General features: G+C 56.5%; 1 protein-coding gene across 1 annotated transcript; it reads left to right on the top strand.

The window, feature by feature from the left end:
* Positions 1 to 6,449: 6,449 nt before the first annotated feature.
* Positions 6,450 to 13,066, top strand: LOC129401851 (dual specificity protein phosphatase 8-like). Its single transcript, XM_055124758.1, has 3 exons — positions 6,450 to 6,470; positions 10,424 to 10,492; positions 12,992 to 13,066. Exons 1-3 carry the CDS (start codon positions 6,450 to 6,452, stop codon positions 13,064 to 13,066), a joined length of 165 nt encoding a protein of 54 aa, XP_054980733.1.
* Positions 13,067 to 18,236: the final 5,170 nt, after the last annotated feature.

Below are 18,236 nucleotides of genomic sequence, written 5' to 3'. Positions count from 1 at the left end.
CCCGGCCCACCAGCCGTGCAGCTGGGTCGGCAAACTGCGCTTCCAGGGCAAGCCTCTCGCCAGCTACACGGCTTCGTCGCTGGCGGGTCTGTTTTCTCGCCCCCCCCAATCCAGCACGGCCCGCGCGGAGCTGACGGTAATGAGAAGCAGTCGGGTGGGAGTGTGGGCTTCGGCAGGGCCCGTGCCGAGACCCTGATCAAAGTCTCTTGGCGTCTGAGGTCACCCGTGAGCCAGCAGCCTGTTTGGGTGCAGAGAGCTTCTCAGGCCGGCCCACCCGAGAGGCGCAGGACCAAGGCAGACCCAGTCGAGACTCTTGTCAGGGGCCGGAGGGAAACGCCATCGGGGAGGCGGGCAGAACGTCGGTTCCGCGTAGGAGTGCCCTGTGCACACACAAGAGTATGCGAGTGTGTCCGAGTGTGCATGTGTATATGAGTGTCTGAGTGTGTGTGCACGTGTGTGTATGAGTGTTTCCGTGTCTCAGTGTGTGTATGTGTCTGAGTGTGCATGCATGTGTGTATATGTTTCTGTGTCTGTGAGCGTGTCTGAGTGTGCTTGAGTATATGCGTGTGTGTCTGTGAGTGTACATGCACGTGTGAGTGTGTGTGTGTGTCTCTGTGGGTGTGTCTGTGTGTGTGAGTCTGTATGGGTCTAAGTGTGCGTGTGTGTGTGTGTGTGTGTATGAGTGTGTTTCTGTGTTCTGGAGCCCCACGGGAGATTCTCCACCAACTGGGGCCCTTTAGTTGAGTTGTAGGGGCCTGAGGATGAGGCACTGCCCTTGGCCCTGCGTAAGGACCAGCCAGGCCCACCCCAGTGCTTGAGAGACCAAGTGGTGCTGGAATCCAGCCCGGGTCCAACTGCTGTCCGGTCTCACACCCCCTTTGCGTCTAGGTGAAGGTAATAAGCGAGAACTTGGCCAAACGCAGCCATCTGGCTATTCTTAGCCACACTGAAAGAGAAGAAAGAGGGAAAGAACAAGCAAGCAAACAAGTGAGCTCTACACGAACAGCCTCAGTGACAGAAATGCGAGAACGAGCATCAGCTGAAATCGTGTGCGGCTGTGGAGAGCCCTGGAGACTCTATTTATTGACATGAGAAAAAGCCCACACTATAATATTACAAGAAAAATAATCATCCCCAAACTGCAAGTATGATGCATGTGTAAGGAAAAAAACGTGTATATACATTACCCTGCAGAGAGCAGCGGACAAGAGCATCCGCTGTCAGACGAACAGTGATTTGTAAGAGCTGGTGGGCTTGACGCACCAGCTCTAACAAATACTCATTATTTCTTGCCCGTTATGTGAAGGGCTTTTTCCTTTTGCGAACCATACCCAGTGGTGCACAGGGCTTAGCACTTCGGGCTCTGTGCTCAAAGATCACTCCTGGTGGGGCTCAGGGGGCCCTATGAGGGGGCTTCAGACCTGGGTCAGCTGCATAAAGTCTCTAGGCCATGTCGGTGTGGTTTTGTGTAATCCATAAAGCCTTTTCATGTTAGGCCCAAGAATCAAAACAAAAACTTAGATATAGTTTTTATTAGTTTTTTTTTTTTCTGGCAGGGGGCAGGGCACACCTGGTGATTCTAGGGGCTGATTCCTGGCTCACATGTAGGAATCACCCCTGGTGGTGCTCAGGAGATGCTGGGATCCAAGGCAAGTGCCCTTCCCACTGTCCTACGGCTATCGCCTGTTATCAGAGGTTGAAAAGTCTGCACATAGCGCTAGAGAGGTAGTAGTAAAGGAAAGAAACGGAAGATGAGGAAGGGAAGTAACGGGAGCAGGAGCCAAGCCTTGGGTCCATCAGTAACGTGAGGGAGTGAACGGTACAGTTCAATATCCAAGCCAGAGTCAACAGCACAGATAACACCAGAGCCAAACGACAGCAACCAAACTTAAAAACGTGCCTGTCAAGCTGTGGGGAAGTTGGCACTGGTGGCGGGATCGGTGCTAGAACATTCTGTCAAATGCTCAACTATCAACAACATTCTAAAGCACAGTTCTTTCATGCCCAGGACCCTGCTGGGGGTCACCTCCAAGCACAGTTTGTGGTGCTCCGTCCCTTGCAGGGGTAGGAAGGCAAGCTAGCGAGCTAAGGGCTGGAGGTGAAGGTTTACTCTTTGAGTGGGTCGGATTATGGGTGGTTTACACTTACTTTGTCTTAACTCTGTTTTGGAAACACTCTGAAGTGTAAAGGTGCCGCTGTGTAGGCTAGAGACCCTCCACTTAGACATTCTCCATGTGCCTCAGCTTCAGGATTCCCAGAGGCAGGGACGATGCACGTATCACACCAGGGGTTGGCTCTGCTGGGGGCAGTGGCGGGAAAGGACCCCTCACTCCCTGTGGGTGGGAATGCAAGCAGGAGTAGGGACACTTGTCAGACACACGTCTAAGCCAGGACTCCTGTGGGATGGGATAGTCTCGCTCCTTAAGATCTGTCCCAAGAACACAAACCCCACTATTTCAAGAGCTACTTGCTTATCATTGGTCTCTGCAATGTGAATTGCAAGAGGCAAGATCTTGGAATCAGCCTAAGTGCCCAGAGATGAATAGATCAAGAAGTTGTGGTGTAGATGCACAGTGGAGTACTACACAGCTGTAAAAAGGTGAAACCTGGCCATTCACAGCAGTGTGGGCAGAACGGGAGGGCATCGTGGAAAATGGAGTAAGTCAGAATGAGAAGAAAATACTGGAGGGTCTCACTCCTCTGCTATAGAGACAAAATAAGGGAACAGATGATTCTCTTGTTTCAGAGGGTGACAAAGCCTTGACTGGGATTACAGACTGAGATTACCGGGCCAGAGTGACAGTACGGCAGGTAGGACACTCGCCTTGCATGGGGCCTGAGCCCTGGCAGCCCGCAGGGTCCCCCCGAGCCTCACCAGTGGTGTTCCATCCCAGAGCAGAGCCTGAGCCCTGAATGCCAGTGGTGTGCGCCCCTCCCCACATAAAAGGCAACTGCCAGTCCCCAGCGTCTGCTCCTGGCCAGTGCCCCAGGACCTCCGAGGACTTGGTCGACACAGGCAACGTGCTCCTGTCATCCAACCCCCCCGGCTGGTGCTGCTGCTGGTCCCTTCGGCCTTCCTTAGGACCCGAGATGACCCAGCCTCCGTCACTGTCCCTCTTCCCTCATCTAGAATGTCCGCCCCACTCCCCGCCCCCCACACTTCCCCACTGGCCGGGGTTCCAACTCCTCTTTTAAAGTATCTGCATGCAGGGCGCCCCCTAGAGGCTGGGCACCCAGCAAAGCAGCCATCGTGCCCATTTCAAGGAAGAGGAAACCAAGGCACAGGGTGCCAAAGGAACTCCAGGTCCCAGAGCCAGGAAGTCGTGCATCTGGGATCTAAGGCCAGCAGGGGTCAGGGACAGGGTCAGGGCCCGCTGCCCGCCCTGGGCTCAGGCAGCACCGTGGGGAGGAGAAACCCTCTGTGAACTCTCCTTTGGGGTTCGGCGCTGGAATGTGCCAGAACCTGCCCTTACCGGCCTTCGAGAGCCGATTATTAAATTGCTGGGGGTTTTGCAAGCTGGTTGTTAAGCGCAGCAATTATGAGAGATTAAATTATAAACACTTATAATTAAATAAATTATATGAAAAACAAAGGTCATAAATACTCAAAACTCATCACTTCCTAATTATTTTATTACATTTTACTATTATCTGTGCTCTTGAGATTGTTTCCAACCGTGGCATCTGTTTGGTGGAAATTCTGTTCCGGAAGGTACCCCGCCGTGCCCACGTTTGGGAGCCGCCCTTTGGGTCGGGGTATCTGCACCCACCAGGGCGCAGTGACTGTGGAGCCAGTTGTCTTGACTTGAAAGGGTGGAGCTCAAAGGACTTGAGTGCTTCCTTTGCATGTGGGAGCCCCGGCTTTGACGCTTGCAGGGGTGGGGGGGGCGGGGGGGCCAGGCAGGAAGGAGATGGCTAAAATAACAATCTAGCTCAGACATGTAAAGTGTCACACTGGGGCTGGGGCAATGGTACGGCAGCGAGGGCGCTTGCCTTGCACGTGGCCAACCCACACGGCCCCCTGAGCACCACCAGGAGTGATCCCGAGTGCAGAGCCAAGAGTAAGTCCCGAGTGAGCACTGCTGAGTGTCGCCCAAAAATCAAAACAGAAGTGTCACACCGTGGCTGCAGTCCTGGGAATAGACCCCCTGAAAATTGAAGCAAACATTATCCAACCCATGACAACTCTGATTTAGTTTAGCAACGTCATGGCGCCCACCATGAAGTCGCATGCCAGTGAGGTCTCTGCTCTGCGACCTCGATGATTCGTAGGCACAAGGGCTCCCCGCATGGCCGGGACCCTGCCCCCTGCCGCTGAGCTCTCTGCACGGCCTCAGGGGAGGTTCACCTAAGCCAGGCTCCCCATCTCTCCACCTCTGCTCGCCTCTTCTCCGCTGCTAATGGGGCGCTGGCTGGCTTCTTTCTGGCACCCCCTGTCCTTGGCCACCCTGTTATTGACCATTGGTACATGCGGGCAGGACCAATGCTCGCTCCAGCTGACTCTCCTCAGTCGCCAGCTCTCTGCCCTCACAGCCGCGGGGTGTGCTGGGTGCCACGCTGTCTCCTCCCACGTGGGCATCTTGGAGCCTCACCACAAAGAACTCTCTGGAACGGAAAAGATGAAGAATCTTCTAGCTCTAGCTCTCTCTCTCACCCACCCCAATACATGCGCCTAGAGAAAAGCAAAGGCAAAAGGATCTACCCCGGCGACCCCCTGGCTCCGGAGACCCACCAGCTGAGCTCGGGAGGAACTGCCCCGATGGTGGGTCATGTCGTGGGGCTCCGGGCTGAGACCCTTGGTTTGCCCCCTTGCTCCTGGAGGTCTTTGGATGTAGTCCCTCCCGATGATAAAAGGGGACCCTTTCTTCCCATGAATGTGGAACTGAATTCTGAGGATCTAGACCATCACGGCATGTCTGGAAGTGTCTCTGGATGTCTTCTGAGACAGGAAGAAGGAAGAGTCGATCAGAATAAATTACTCTGGCTAGGACATATGTTTAGTGGTTAGGGCCCTGTGCCAGACCCGGGTTCAATGCCCAGCTCCATAGGGTCCCCTGAGCATCCCTGGGTGGAGCCCTGGCAGCCACCGAGCCTCACCGTGGTGACCCACATACCCCCAGCCCCACATCCTTGGATTCTCAACTTAGGTTTTGTGTTTAGTTTTTTGTTTTGGGGCTACATCTGGTGGTGCTTAGGGCTTACTCCTGGCTCCGCGCTCAGGAATCACTTCTGGCGGGGCTTTGGGGACCATATAGGATGCCGCATACAAGGCAGGCACCCTACCTGCCGTCCTGTCGCTCTGGTCCCCTCTTAGCAGTCTTGTTTGGCTCAAACTGTAGCCCACTTCGGCAGGTAGACCAGAGGGCAGACGTCTGATGCTGCCGTTCGTAGGGACCAGGCAGGTCTTCGGCAGCCTGGGCACAAATAAGGAAAGAATAGATGGAAAAGTCCCCTGTCCCAGGGGTTATGTGCTTCCTGGGGGCGTGGGGGTACCCAGTAGGCATGATATTGGCTGCTCCAGATTCAAGAGCTTCCTGAAGAGATTGTTGTTCTCGAAAAAGAAAAAAAAACACCAAAAATGCAGGCAGGACGGAACGGGGTGCCTCCCCTCCAGGATCAGTTGCTCAAGTGGGAAGTCAGCAGCGAAGGAGGCATTGGAAGAGGCTTTCTCGTGGCCCCGAGCCCTGATCCCCACCATTGAAGTCCGAGGTGTGGTTCTATTTGCTCAGCAAGCCGACACATGAAAGAAAATGATTCAGGGAAGGAAAATAATTACACCTTCATTTGTGCTTGGCAGCCCGGGTTGCTTCCTCGGGCCCCCAGAGCGGAGATAAAAGGCGATCTTGTTGAAAGTGTGGGCTTGCCTCGCTGGCGGGAGCCCGGCCACCTCCACCACCTTTGGTCCGACCTGGGGGTTGCACGGAGCCGGGGTGGCGGCGGGGAGCCGAGGGCAGTTCCTTCCCAGGGCCTCGCTGCCCGGGACTCTGCATCTGGGCTTTGCCGAGGATGCGGCCCCGTGGGCAGGAAACAGGCTCATCGTGGGAGGTTTCCCCTCGCAGCCTGTGTCCCTGGGCGAGAGGAGCCGGGCAGCCTCCCGAGCCCAAATCTGGGGAGTTTGTGAGCCCAGCTGCAGGCCGGGGCCGGGCCAGACGGGACTCAGGCCCTGCCGGGCCCGGAACCTTCAAAGAGGGCATGGGGAGCTGGATTATCGGGGCCACCCTGGTGGTGCCCAGCGGTGCTTGGGGGACCATTAGGGCCCCAGGGGGCAAAGCAGGGTCAGCCATGCACAGGCAGGAGCCGTGGCCGTCGGCGGTCCTCAGTGGGGGTGATGGGGGTGGTGGTTATTTTAATAAAACTGTCTCAGTGGCAGCAAGTGGGCTTCATTATGAGTCCAAAAAAGCATGGCGGCCGGGCGGGGGTGGCTGGCGGTGGCCACAGTGGAGTGGCCCATGGCCACTGGGGGTGGAGGTGCAGCCACTCTGTTGTTCTGGGGGCACATCCAGCTGTGCTCAGGGCTTACTCCTGGCCCGGGGGCCCCACCAGGTGCCAGGGATGAAACTGGGTTGGCCACGGCCATGGTCCCTTGGGCAGCTGCACGGAGGGTGAAAGATGCAGGTTCCCGGCTGGGGCACTTGGCTCCAGTGAGCGAAAGGCGAAATGGACCGTGACCAGCTCTGCACCGGCGTGGGGCGTCTCTGAAGTGTCCTGACGCTGTTTCATTGCCTGGTGAAGGAGCAAGGCTGGCGAAATGGCGCCCAGGGCTGGGGCACATGCTGGCACGAAGGTCCCGAGCTCTACCACCGGCACCGTGAGGTTTCCTGAGCACGGGGAGGCGGGGTGGAGGGATTTGCCGGTGGCACCGAGCAGCACCGGATCCGAATGTTGGCCGGTAGCCCAGATCCTGCAGGGAGCTGCCCCGGGCCCACGGACACTGCTGGGAGATCCCCTCCCCAGCCCGGCAAAGCCAACGCTGAAGAAACATCAGTGACTTATTCAGGAGCGGGGCCACGCCTGGCGGCACTCGGGGCTTGCTGCTGGCCCTGTGTCCAGGGCCCTCTCCTAGCAGTGCTCGGGGGACCCTGTCAGTGCTGGGGAGCAGACGAAGGTCAGCTGCGAGGCCAGGCAAGTGCCTCACGCTGACCCTTGCACTATCGCTCTGGCCCGGTGCCAGCAACTTGCTCAGAGCCCCCGGGAGAGGGACGGGGGCGGGAGACAGCAGCCCCGTGTGCTGCCGCCCCAGGCCCACTCTCCGTCCAGACGGAGCTGGTGTGGTCTCTGCCCGGCGGATCATCTCAGGGGAAGGGAGGAAGGGAGACGGGAGGGAAGGGAGGAGGGAAGGGAAGAAGGCAGAAGGAAGCACTGGCTGGGAAGGAAGGACGGACGGACGGACAGACAGGCAGGAGCTCGATGACTCAGCGGTGCTGGGATGGACCAGGTGCAAGGCAAATGGCACTCCAGCCCCCTGCCACGTGTTTCAAAACATTAACGAAGAGTTAGAGAGCTCTCACAGCGTGTGGACGAGTGTGTGTGTGTTGGTGTGTGTGTGTGTGCGTGTGTGTGTGTTACCAGGGACTCCACCCAGGCACTCTCACACATCCTCGGTGCCCTCTGAGCCACAATCTTAATCCACACGGTACGAGCCAACGGCACTTCGGGCCAAGCCACACTCCTTTTTACAAATGAAGATGCTGCAGCTCAGAGGGGCCAAGCTCTTCATCCAAGGACACACAGCTAACAAGCAACAGGGCCCAGGCTCTCTGACTTCAAATTCCGTGTTTCTGAGTCTGGAGTCCAGGTGCCTGCCTGACTGACACGCAGACAGCCAGGGCACCACAGGTGGTATTCCCCACCCTCCACCCCCACCCCTTGCACTTTGAGGGGTCATGCTTGAGCACAAATTTGGGAGTCGCACAGCCCATCCCCCACACTGCCATAGCCACAAACACAGGAGCGCAAAGTTGGCGTCCAGCTCACTTCCCACGTAGGTTCAGATCCCTCAGCCGTGTGGGGTCCCAGCTCCCCCAGTGGTGGAACCCAGGAGGCCCCCTGGGTAGGCCCACCCCCCTGCGTCCCCGCCGTGGGCACAGGGCATGGGCCCCAGCACCTGCTGGTCCCCGGTGCAGCCGTGCAGACCCATCCTTGCACCTCTTGGCAAGCGAAGAGCAGAATTTTTTGTTGGCTGCTGATGAATGGTGAAAACTGTTGGGAGATTAAGCTCGAGATGCTCAGATGAAAGATACTGCCAAGTGTCGGGGGGGGGGGCAGTGCCCTGCACCCCGCGGCCCCGCGCCGCCTCCGGCCCTGACCTCGAGCACAGTGGTTGTACTTCGTGTGGATTTTCCTCCCCGTGAGGTCGGCCCCCTTGATGGCTTCTCTCCCCATGCCTCTGATTCGCAGATGAAAGCCTCCATAAAAGTGCTCGCGATTGAGATTAATTGGGCCATTGTTATTGTTTATTATTAACTAGATTAAGTCCACTCGACTCTGTTTTGATTTCACCTGCTGGCTGGGAGCACCCCAGCAGGTCCCCCAGACCCGGCTGGCTGGTGGAGCGGGCTCCCGGGCACCCAGCCCGCCGAGTGCACCTCCACGCTTTCCCCGGTAAACGGGATAAGGGGAGCCAAGCCCCTTCCACAGCCCCGAGGCCCTCGCGCCCCACCCCAGGACAGCTGGCCACGTCACTCGCACTTTCCCAAAGCCCACCAGCTGGCTGAGCCGGGGCCACAGGCGGGCGCCAAGGTGTTTGCTCTGCCTGTGGCCCGCCTGGGGAGAGCTGAGAGCCAGGGGTGAGCCCTGATCACACAGGGTGTGCCCGCCCCCCACCCAGCTGGCGATAGTAATGACGAAGGAAAGATCAGCTGGTTAGCTCAGGACCAAGAATCAGGGCTGAGGGGCTGGAGCAATAGCACAGCAGGGAGGATGTTTGCCTTGCATGCGGCCAACCCGGGTTCGATTCCCAGCATCCCATATGGTCCCCTGAGCACCGCCAGGAGTGATTCCTGAGTGCAGAGCCAGGAGTAACCCCTGTGCATCGCGAGGTATGACCCAAAAAGCAAAAAAAAAAAGAATCAGGGCTGGGGGCCGGGGTGTGACTCAACAGCAGAATCCATGCTTGGCCCGTGCCCGCCCCCACGGTGCCCAGCTGCTGGCGTGCCTGGTGTCCCCAGCACCATGAAGTGTCAGCATTGAACCACTGGCCCCATTGGCCAAGAATTTCTTTCTTTCCTTTTTTTTTTTCTTTTTTGGCTTTTTGGGTCACACCAGCGATGCTCCAGGGTTAGTCCTGGCTCTGCACTCAGAAATCACTCCTGACAGTCCTCGGGGGACCAGATGAAATGCAGGGACCGAACCCGGGTCGACCGTGTGCAAGGCAAATGCCCTGTCTGCTGTACCATCGCGCCGGCCCCATGGCCCCGCGGCCTAGAGTTTCTGACAGGCCCCTGCACCTGGAGCACATCATGGGGAACCCCTCACCACCCCGCCACACACACACATGCGCACAGAGGGAAGGCCAGGGAGAACACTCAAAGGCCAGGGCTGGGGAGCACACGGCCCAGGTTCTACCCTCACATCCCTGGGGTGGGCCCGGCGACCCCCTCCCTGCTGGGCTCGGTCCCCCCACACTGCCCTCGGCTGGGCCCTTCCAAAACAGAAACAGCACCCAGAGAAGAAGCTCGCGTGGGTGGGTCAGCGTGGACCCCGGGGCGCGCTCGCCACGCCCCCGGGGACAGGGCTGGGGGTTCGCGGCCACACCTGGGCGCCCGGCTCAGAGGCTGTGCCGGGGTCTGGAGAAAGGGGCGCCGGTCCAGGCGCTCGCCTGGCGTGCGGCCAACCCGGGCTCCGTGCCTGAGCCCCACGTGGGCGGGCGGACCCCCGAACCGGGCCGGGAGTGGGTCCGCGACCTCGGACAGCACTGCCCAGCCGCCCCGACGCCCGGCCTCTCGCCCTCCATTTCCGTGGGCCTGCTTAGCTCAGCGGTCTTCGGGGTCGCGGCCCTCCAAGCAGAGCCGCCGAGCCCGCAGTGGGCGCGCAGCCGGCTCAGCCCCCCGCTGGAGCGCGGGTCTCGGGAGCCCCGTGGGCAGGAGCCTGTGGGGAAGGACGTGATGCCGCAGCGCCCTCTGCTGGCAGGTGCCGGTTCTCCTCGCCACCCCCCCCAAGTCCTCACGGTGGTACCCCAGAGCCCCTGAGATGCCCAAAGGAGGGCTCAAGATGTCCCAGCGCTCACAACACCCTCAAAGGACAAGACCCCGGGCTGCACGGAAACTTCCAGAGCGTCTAGGACGTGAGCGCCATGGCTGCCGGCTTTCCTGGCCTCTCGAGCCAGGACGGCCCATCCTGGGGCTCCTTTGCCTTCTCTGGCTCCCCTCAGCCCAGCCTGCGTGCGCGATGGACAGAAGCCCAGGGGCCCCGGCCATCAGCTCAGCACGGCGGTGCCTCTGGGGGCGGGCAAGGGGCGTGCGGATCACCCCTTCCCCTGCAGGACACAGGCCGGGTGAGGTGGGGTGTCCACCCGGCTTCGGCAGCAAGGTGCTGTTCCCCCTGGGACCCTCACTGAACGCCCGGGTGTCCACACGGCCCCCCACCCTGCCCACCCCGTTTGCTGGGTCCTGAATTCCATTTTCTTTTTTTTGGGGGGGTGGGGGGAGTGCATGGTTTTGGGTCACACCCAGCATTGCTCAGGGCTTCCTCCTGGCTCCGTGCTCAGGGGCCCTGTGCGGTGTGGGGGACGGCCTGGGCTTGGCTGCCCCATCTCTGGCCCTCGTGGGACTCAGGTGGGTGGGCTCTGCTGAGCTCAGGAGGCGAAGGGGCCCGGGCTGTGGCCGCCTGCAGTGCCGAGGGCCTGGGAGCCGGGCCGGCCTCCCGAGCACCCATCTCTCCCTCTCTCTGCTCCCCGCCCTGTCGGGGCCTGCAGAGCCTTTGATCTGTGGCTGTCTCTGCAACCCCGCATCCTTTGGTCTTGCCAGGAGACAGAGGCTGTTTGTCCGCATCCTGCCCTTATTCACTGTCACAGATGTACCTCGAGGAGCCCCGTCACCCCCCTCCACTGCGAAACGCATTTCTGAGAAGGCAGGAGAAGCCCTGCTGCATCAGACACCGGCCCAGAGAAACGGGGAAACCACTGGCGCCTGCCAGCAGCACGCCCTGTCCCTTCTCCCCGAGCCCTCCCCGGTGCCACAGTGAGGAGACTGCCACAGTCACTCTCCCTAGTGACTAGCTGTCACAGAGGCAGAAAATACTGCATGCCAGGCTGCTCCAGTGCCAGCGTGCCAGCTGTGTATTCTGTGGCTCCTGCTGTTGTCTTAAAGCCTCGAGAGGTGGGGTGACGAGGTACTGAGAACTGCTCCCCGGCCTGCTGCCCCCTGTGCTGTTTCTTCTGGGGGGGGGGGTCGCAGTTTCTGGAGAGCTGTGAAAACCAGTTAGGAATCCTTCCCCAGGACCCTGGCTGTTGGTGGGTCTGAGAACGGATCCTGAAAACGACCTGTGTCCGTCTCTCGGCTGGGAAGGGAAGACGAGGCGGAGAGGCACCTCTGGGTTCAGCAGCCTCGAACAGGGCCAAGAGCTAGCACGGCGGGCCAGGCACTCGCCTTGCACGTGGGCAACCTGGGCTCGACCCCCTGGAGCCAGGTGTATCCTAAAAACAAAAAAAAAATCAGAATTCAAGTGGGGGAAATAATAGATTCATTTGAAAGCCCCATTTAATTTCCTGTGATGACCCAGGGTCACCCCCACACCTGGCCGTGGGGCTCGCACATTTTCAGCTGGGGTGCCCGGGAGGCACTCACGGAAGGTGGGGGAGCACTTGGCCTTTGGGCGGGCTGCATGTGCACAGTCGCGCACAGGCGGTGGGGGTCAACATGTCCTGTGCTCGGTGCTCAGTGCTCGGTGACTCCCGTCTCTGAGTTCAGGGATCACTCCTGGAGGGGTCCTGTGTGGTGCTGGGGATCGAACCCGGGTCGGCGGCATGCGCACAAAGGCCCTATCCCTGTGCTGTTTCTACTCCTTGCTCCAACCCCATCCCCGCCCTCCTGGCTGGCAGAAATGGCCGCTCTGTGTGCAGGGAACTTCGTCCAAAATCTCACACGTAGCTCTGTGTGCAAATTCCCTCTGGGCTTTCATCGGGGAGAATTATATAATAATATCCTCTGATTTTGCAAGAGGTTCGCCAGGCTGCCTCCGAGGCTGTCAGCCAAGAAGCTGTTCAGACACGGAGGCGTCAGAGCTGCCACTACAAAGTGGATGTTAATTACCTAAAACAATGTGTGTAATAGGCAGAGAAAAAAACAGGACCTGCTCTCGAGGCCCCAACCACTCATCTATTACAGCGCCAACTGCAGTTATTTAGCCCAGAGGAGTCGTAATTAGCCGGTCTGCAAATTAATAAGACCTTTAAAAAGAAGAAGGAGGGGGGAAGCTGCCAGCGGGAAAGGATGGTGGGGGACTTTCTATCTGGGATTCTGAAGAATAGACGCGGCACCAGTGGCCCAGGAGGAGCCCAGCTTGCAGGTGGCACCCTGGGGGCCGCCGGCAGGCCCCGAGGGAGAGGTGGTCAGGGACGGGAACCCAAAGCGCTGGGAAGGGCTCGTCTGGCCCGAGTGTGCCAACACGGAGGGTAACCGTGTGTTACTGGGCTGGAGAGGTGGACACCGGCCAGGTGGACCGAAGGCTCCAGCCCCGGCTGCTGCCGAGTGAGTCATGTGTCCTGGTAGCTGCAAAGAGCAGCAGCCCCAGCCAGGCCGCGAGCGCTTTCATCCCGGCCGCCCCCAATAGCCAGTGGACAGAAGGACTGGGACTCGCCTTCCGTGCTGGCGCTGGCTTGCTGTCCCAGTAATGAAGCTGGCCTTCTCTCCTGCCCCTGCTCCTCCCTCCCCCTCCCCTCCTCCCTGGACCCTCTTCCTTCTCCATCTCCTTTTTCTTTTCTCCTTCACTCCTGATTCTCCTCTTTTTCTCTCTCCTCCTTCCTCCTGTCTCCTCCTCCTCCACCACCTCCTCCTCCTCCTCCTCCTCCTCCTCCTCCTCCTCCTCCTCCTCCTCCTCCTCCTCCTCCTCCTCCATGTTCAAGTGGTGACTGCAGCCCTCCCCAAGACTCCCAGTTACCCTCGGGGCTCACCACATGCAGCGTCCGGCTCTTAGTCCATTGGTAACCGGGTCATTGGAGCAGCTGTTTGCCTGGTGGTCGCGTGTGGCCGCCCCACAGGTGACTTTCTTCTCCAAACCCACCTATCTCACTTCCCTCTGGAGTTTCAAATATGGGAGACCTGAGTTCAATTGGGGGGCCCCTCGTGGGCCCCTCCAGCACAGTTATATGCAGCCTCTTAGCACCACTTGTTTGGATGCTTGTGGCATCTAAAGAAAGAAACAGGGGCTGGAACGATAACACAGCGGGGAGGGCGTTTGCCTTGCACGCCGCCAACCTGGGTTCGATTCCCAGCATCCCATAGGGTCCCCTGAGCACTGCCAGGAGTAATTCCTGAGTGCATGATCCAGAAGTGACTCCTATGCATCACCGGGTATGACCCCCCCCCCAAAAAAAAGCAAAAATAGGAGCCCTAAGAGATATTACCGGGATTGAGGAGACAGCCTTGCCGACAGCCAAACACCAAACCTGACTGGATCTCTGAGTTCTCTTGAGCACTGCCAGGGGCCACTCTTGCACACAGAACCAGGAATACCCACCCCCAGCCCCCCACCTCCAGCACCCCAGGGTGGGACCCACAAACCAGCATCAGGAAAAAATACTGTGGGCATCAAGTCACAACAGTCTGATCCCCTAGACTGCCCAAAGCAGTAACAATCATTATTATGCTGTAAAAAAAGTGATGGAGGCTGCACGGGCACAGCACAGAGGCCGTGGAAGGGCGACATTCGGGGCTTCATGACTTCATCAGAACACGTGATGAGGTCATCAGACCCACCGTGTTTTTCTGGATGTCTGTTGGACCAGCCTGAGACCAGAGCTCAGCTGCCTGCCGCTGGAAAACTGAACCTCAGGTGAGTGCCTGTCCTTTGGCTAATAAAGGACTTTGCCCCGGAGAGATCCATGGCTGCTGGCCCTGGTCAGACCCTTCTCTGAACGGACTCAAGGTACGAGGGTCAGTCCCACTCTCCCTCAGCAGTTTGGGCGACTCAGCACATCAGCACTTGCTCTCTGACATGTTGCATGGGTTCAACTGGGAATTGGTTGTTTTTTTTTTGTTTGTTTGTTTTGTTTTTTGGGTCACACCCGGTGATGCACAGGGGTTACTCCTGGCTTTACACTCAGGAATTACTTCTGGCAGTGCTCAGGGGACCACATGGGATGCTGGAAATCAAACTTGGGTCGGCCATGTGCAAGGCAAATGCCCTCCCCGCTGTGCCATCGCTCCAGCCCCTCAACTGGGAATTGGGGGAGAAAGAACTGGAGCACTGGAGGCCGGGGGTCGGGAGGGCAACCTTAGGGGGAAAGCAGAAGGTTTGTTCCATGCGAATGTGGACAAGTTCTGACACGTGAGTTGGAAGCCATGTGCCCTAGTTTCCAGGCAACGCCCGACGGGAACTCGTTAAGAGGGAGGGTTTTCCCGTAACACCTGACCTGATGCCCAGATCTGCCGAGGGAGGTCCTGATGGATGGGCTCCATGCTCAGGGACCACACCTCAGGGATCCCACCCTCTGGGGTACCAGGGATTGAACCGGAGTCAGCCACGTGCAAGGCAACAGCCTAATTCCTCTCCCCCCGCCACAGGCCCAAGGCGGCATTGTTAAGGACAGAGATGTAGCCTCTTTCTTTTGAGACATGTTGAAATCTCTGTTTGGCACCCTGGAAACTTTCCTTAAAATCTCCTAGACACACCGAGTTTTATATGGAATCAAAAGGAAGATGAATTTGAAGCCTGGGGGCCAAGTGTTTCAGAACAGGAAGAGCAGAAAGAGCTTTGGCCGTCAGGGAGATTGATCATCGGTGGAGCTGATCCCAGACGTCAGATGCGAGCTTTAATTAATGATCTCTTCAGGCCTTCGACTCTGGAAGATCAAAGGAGCCCCATCTTTGCCCGGGGAAGGAGGTGCTCCGGGAGCTTCCTGAAAGGTCAGAAGAGAGAGACCACATGGAACAGAGGCTGCAGAGAGAAGCAGTTCAGAGACAGTGAAAGGTGGGCCCAAGAGCGGGAGAAAGACAGCAGCCAGTCACGATTCTGAGACCACAAGTCAAAGCGCAGCATGTGATTTCGGAGAAAAGAAGGTCCGTCTATGAATTACATCACAGTCAGATTGTCAGCGTTTTAGGGGGCAGGTGGTCGGGGGAGCCCCTTGGATTGGTACTCAGAGGACTGTGAGGAACAGGCATGAACTCGGGGTTCTTGCATGCAAAGCCAGTGCCCCCGTCCTTCGAGGCTCCAACCTTTCCCCCCAAAAGCTGGGAACTTAAGGGCATGATAGTACAGCTTGCTTTGCATGTGGCTGACTTGGGTCCCCAGCACCCATGGGGTCCCCTACAGGATCATGCCAGGCCCAGAGTTCGAATGTTTAAAATAGAAAATGCTCATTCAGCTTCCAGAAACAAGGCCCAGGTACTCAGGCTCCAGGATAAGACTCCAGGCCTCGCGGCAGAGGGGCTGGACGGTCCCTCCCTGTCTCCCGGCCCACTTGGGGTCCTGGCCGCCATGCCCACAGTCTGCCTCTGGGCGCCCTCTCAGCCCTGCCCAGAGGCTCACAAATGAACCCCAAGATGGATTAGTGCCCTACAGAGACGTCTTTGGACCCCAACCATTTACAATTTTAGAATTCCAGAAGTGCCGCTCGACCTCTCAGGATATTCAAAGTGAGCAATAGGAAAGAAATTATCCCGCATCTGCCCCTGGCAGGTAGGCTTGAACGGTGGTGGGAAAATTTGAGCAAACTGTAATGCCCCAAAGTAGAGAGAAAATATAGGGGAAATTGTCTGCCATAGAGGCAGGGGGAGGGCTGGGATGGCGGGGGCGGGGGGAGATATTGGGGACATTGGTAGAGGAAAATGTGCACTGGTGGAGGGATGGGTGTTTGATCACTGTATGGCTGAAGCTCAAACATGAAAACTTTGTAACTATCTCACAGTGATTCAATTTTTTAAAAAAGAAAGAAAATGCTCATTCAGCGTGATAGGCAGGTGAATGGGGCCAAGAGAAATGGGCTGGAGACCAGCTGAGCCATGCAGATGTTTGCTCCTGGTCACTCTCTTAAAAACACAGACTCAAAGGCAGGGAGGAAGTCAGAATGGGGCTGAAGAGACAGGGCTTCGGATGAGTGCTTGCCTAGCACAGGGTAACCCAGGTTTGATCCCCAGCACCCCGTAAGTTCCCCTGAGCCCTGCCAGCAGTGATCCCTGAGCACAGATCCAGAGCACTGCCAGATGTGGCTCAAAGCCCACCTGCCTCAAACTTTTTAAGTTTAAAAATTAGAAAGCCAGGAGCAGTCACCAGGATGGCAGGAGAAAGGTCTTGGTCAGCGACTCCTTTTTCTCTTTGACAGTTAAACATCCACGCGCAGAAAAGAAGTGGAGGAACAGTTAAAGTTATTGTTTAGGTCAATTTAATTCAACTTAGTAGCTATGAACAAAGAATATGCCTTTTCCTCAAGTTTCTTGGGGATAGTTGCAGAAAAAACATTCTTCAAACCATAAAGAAAAATCTCAAAACAACAATAATAACCAACCCTCTTTAAACGTTTGAAAATTGATAGTATTACCCTCTGACCACAAAAATAGAAGTTTGAAACAAAATAATAATCCTAAAATAACAATAAGAATAAATTTGTGGGAAACTTAAAACATTAATCTAAACAACTCTTGGAGAAAAGAAATTAAAAGTGTAATGATGGGCTATTTGGACAAGAACAATAAAAATGTATCAAATCTTCAGAGATGTGGTCAGTCTGAATGCAGAGAAAAGACAGGCTTGAATTCTTAAATAAAAGGGCAGAAAAACCCACCCCACCAAAAAAAAACAACAACAAAATAAACCTTTTTAAAAAGAGGAATAAAGACACAAGTGCAAATTAATCATTTAGATACAAAAGAAAGAAAAGCCCAATAGAATTGATAAATCTGAAAGTTGGACCTCTGAAAGGCCAAGAGACAAAGCTTAAGAAGTTCTAACTAATTTATAAAAGGAATATGTGCGTTTAATAGAATGGTTTGTTAACTGCTGTCATAGTAAATAATCAGGTCAATAGGGATGTAATAGAAGGTTCAGAGACAGAACTTAGTATAATAAAAATTAGGGATAAAACAATTAAGCTAGCATCTTAAATCAGCAGAGAAAGAAATGATATTAGAAAACAGAAAAAAACATAGGCTTCAAAAGGTTATTTTCTGACCACACAGTATACAATAACTACATCCCAGAATGGACTCAAATGTTTTAATGTCCCCCCCCCCCCAATCCAGCCCAAATCTGCAAGGACAAGCAAGTTAATAATCAGTTCTCGGGAATCACAAAGAGCTTTCTGGGATGAGCACAGAGGCCAGGCTGGAGGAAACGGTGAGGACGTGGCGAGCCTTGATTCTATTCTGTCCAGGGGAACTTGTCTCTGGTGTCCAGGACTGAAGCTGACACTTGAGAACCGACGAGAAATCAAGCTACTGGCTTGCCATCGTGTGCAAGAGACACGCATAAGAAGCACCAGGACATAGGAAGGACTTAGTAGCCTGCCTGGGTTGCTGACGCTCCACGGGCACACTGTAGGTAGGCAGGATTCGGGTGGGCACAAGTGTAAACGACCTAGTCACTCAGGCACATAGAGAAAATGGCAGGTAACAGGCTTGAAGGAGGGCGAGAAAAGGCCGTGCGCTTATTCCAGAGAAGTTCTAGGTCTTAGGAGGAGCCCGGGTCGCGTCCACCGGCACACCTCAGGGCGTGCAGACAACCCCATCACTACACCCAGCTCCAGAATCTCTTGGAGTGTTAGAGCAAATAATTCACTCCTTATCTGAATCGCCTCAGATCTACGAAAAGGCCCCGCTCTCAAGGGAATGCAAACAAAAAGAAATGACCGCTAGCTACTGAGGGGGTCAGCCTCCAGCAGAGTGAGAAAAACAAAATAATCCACGCACACCCATGCCTGGAAGTGCCTCGAAGGCCGGGAAGGTGCCACACGGCCTGACTCCTCTCAGACTCCAGCAGATGGTTTCCTGTCTGGCCTCGCGACTCGAAGCCCTTGCTCCCCTCACCCCAGCCTTCCCGACACCAGCGAGAAGCCATGGAGTTCGCAGGGACCTTCTCTGCCT

The sequence above is a fragment of the Sorex araneus genome, chromosome 2 (assembly GCF_027595985.1).
Source record: "Sorex araneus isolate mSorAra2 chromosome 2, mSorAra2.pri, whole genome shotgun sequence".
Taxonomy (NCBI): Eukaryota; Metazoa; Chordata; class Mammalia; order Eulipotyphla; family Soricidae; genus Sorex; species Sorex araneus.
Note: the sequence above shows the minus strand (reverse complement) of the source record. Positions and strands in the feature narration are given on the sequence as shown.

Bases quoted from the DNA above. Each gene is read 5' to 3' on its own strand.
- LOC129401851 (XM_055124758.1), top strand. From the start codon at position 6,450: ATGGCCACTGGGGGTGGAGGT. The intron at 6,471-10,423 runs GCAGCCACTCTG...CCATCAGCTCAG, and splicing joins TGGCCACTGGGGGTGGAGGT to CACGGCGGTGCCTCTGGGGG. The intron at 10,493-12,991 runs GTGAGGTGGGGT...ACCACCTCCTCC, and splicing joins CCCTGCAGGACACAGGCCGG to TCCTCCTCCTCCTCCTCCTC.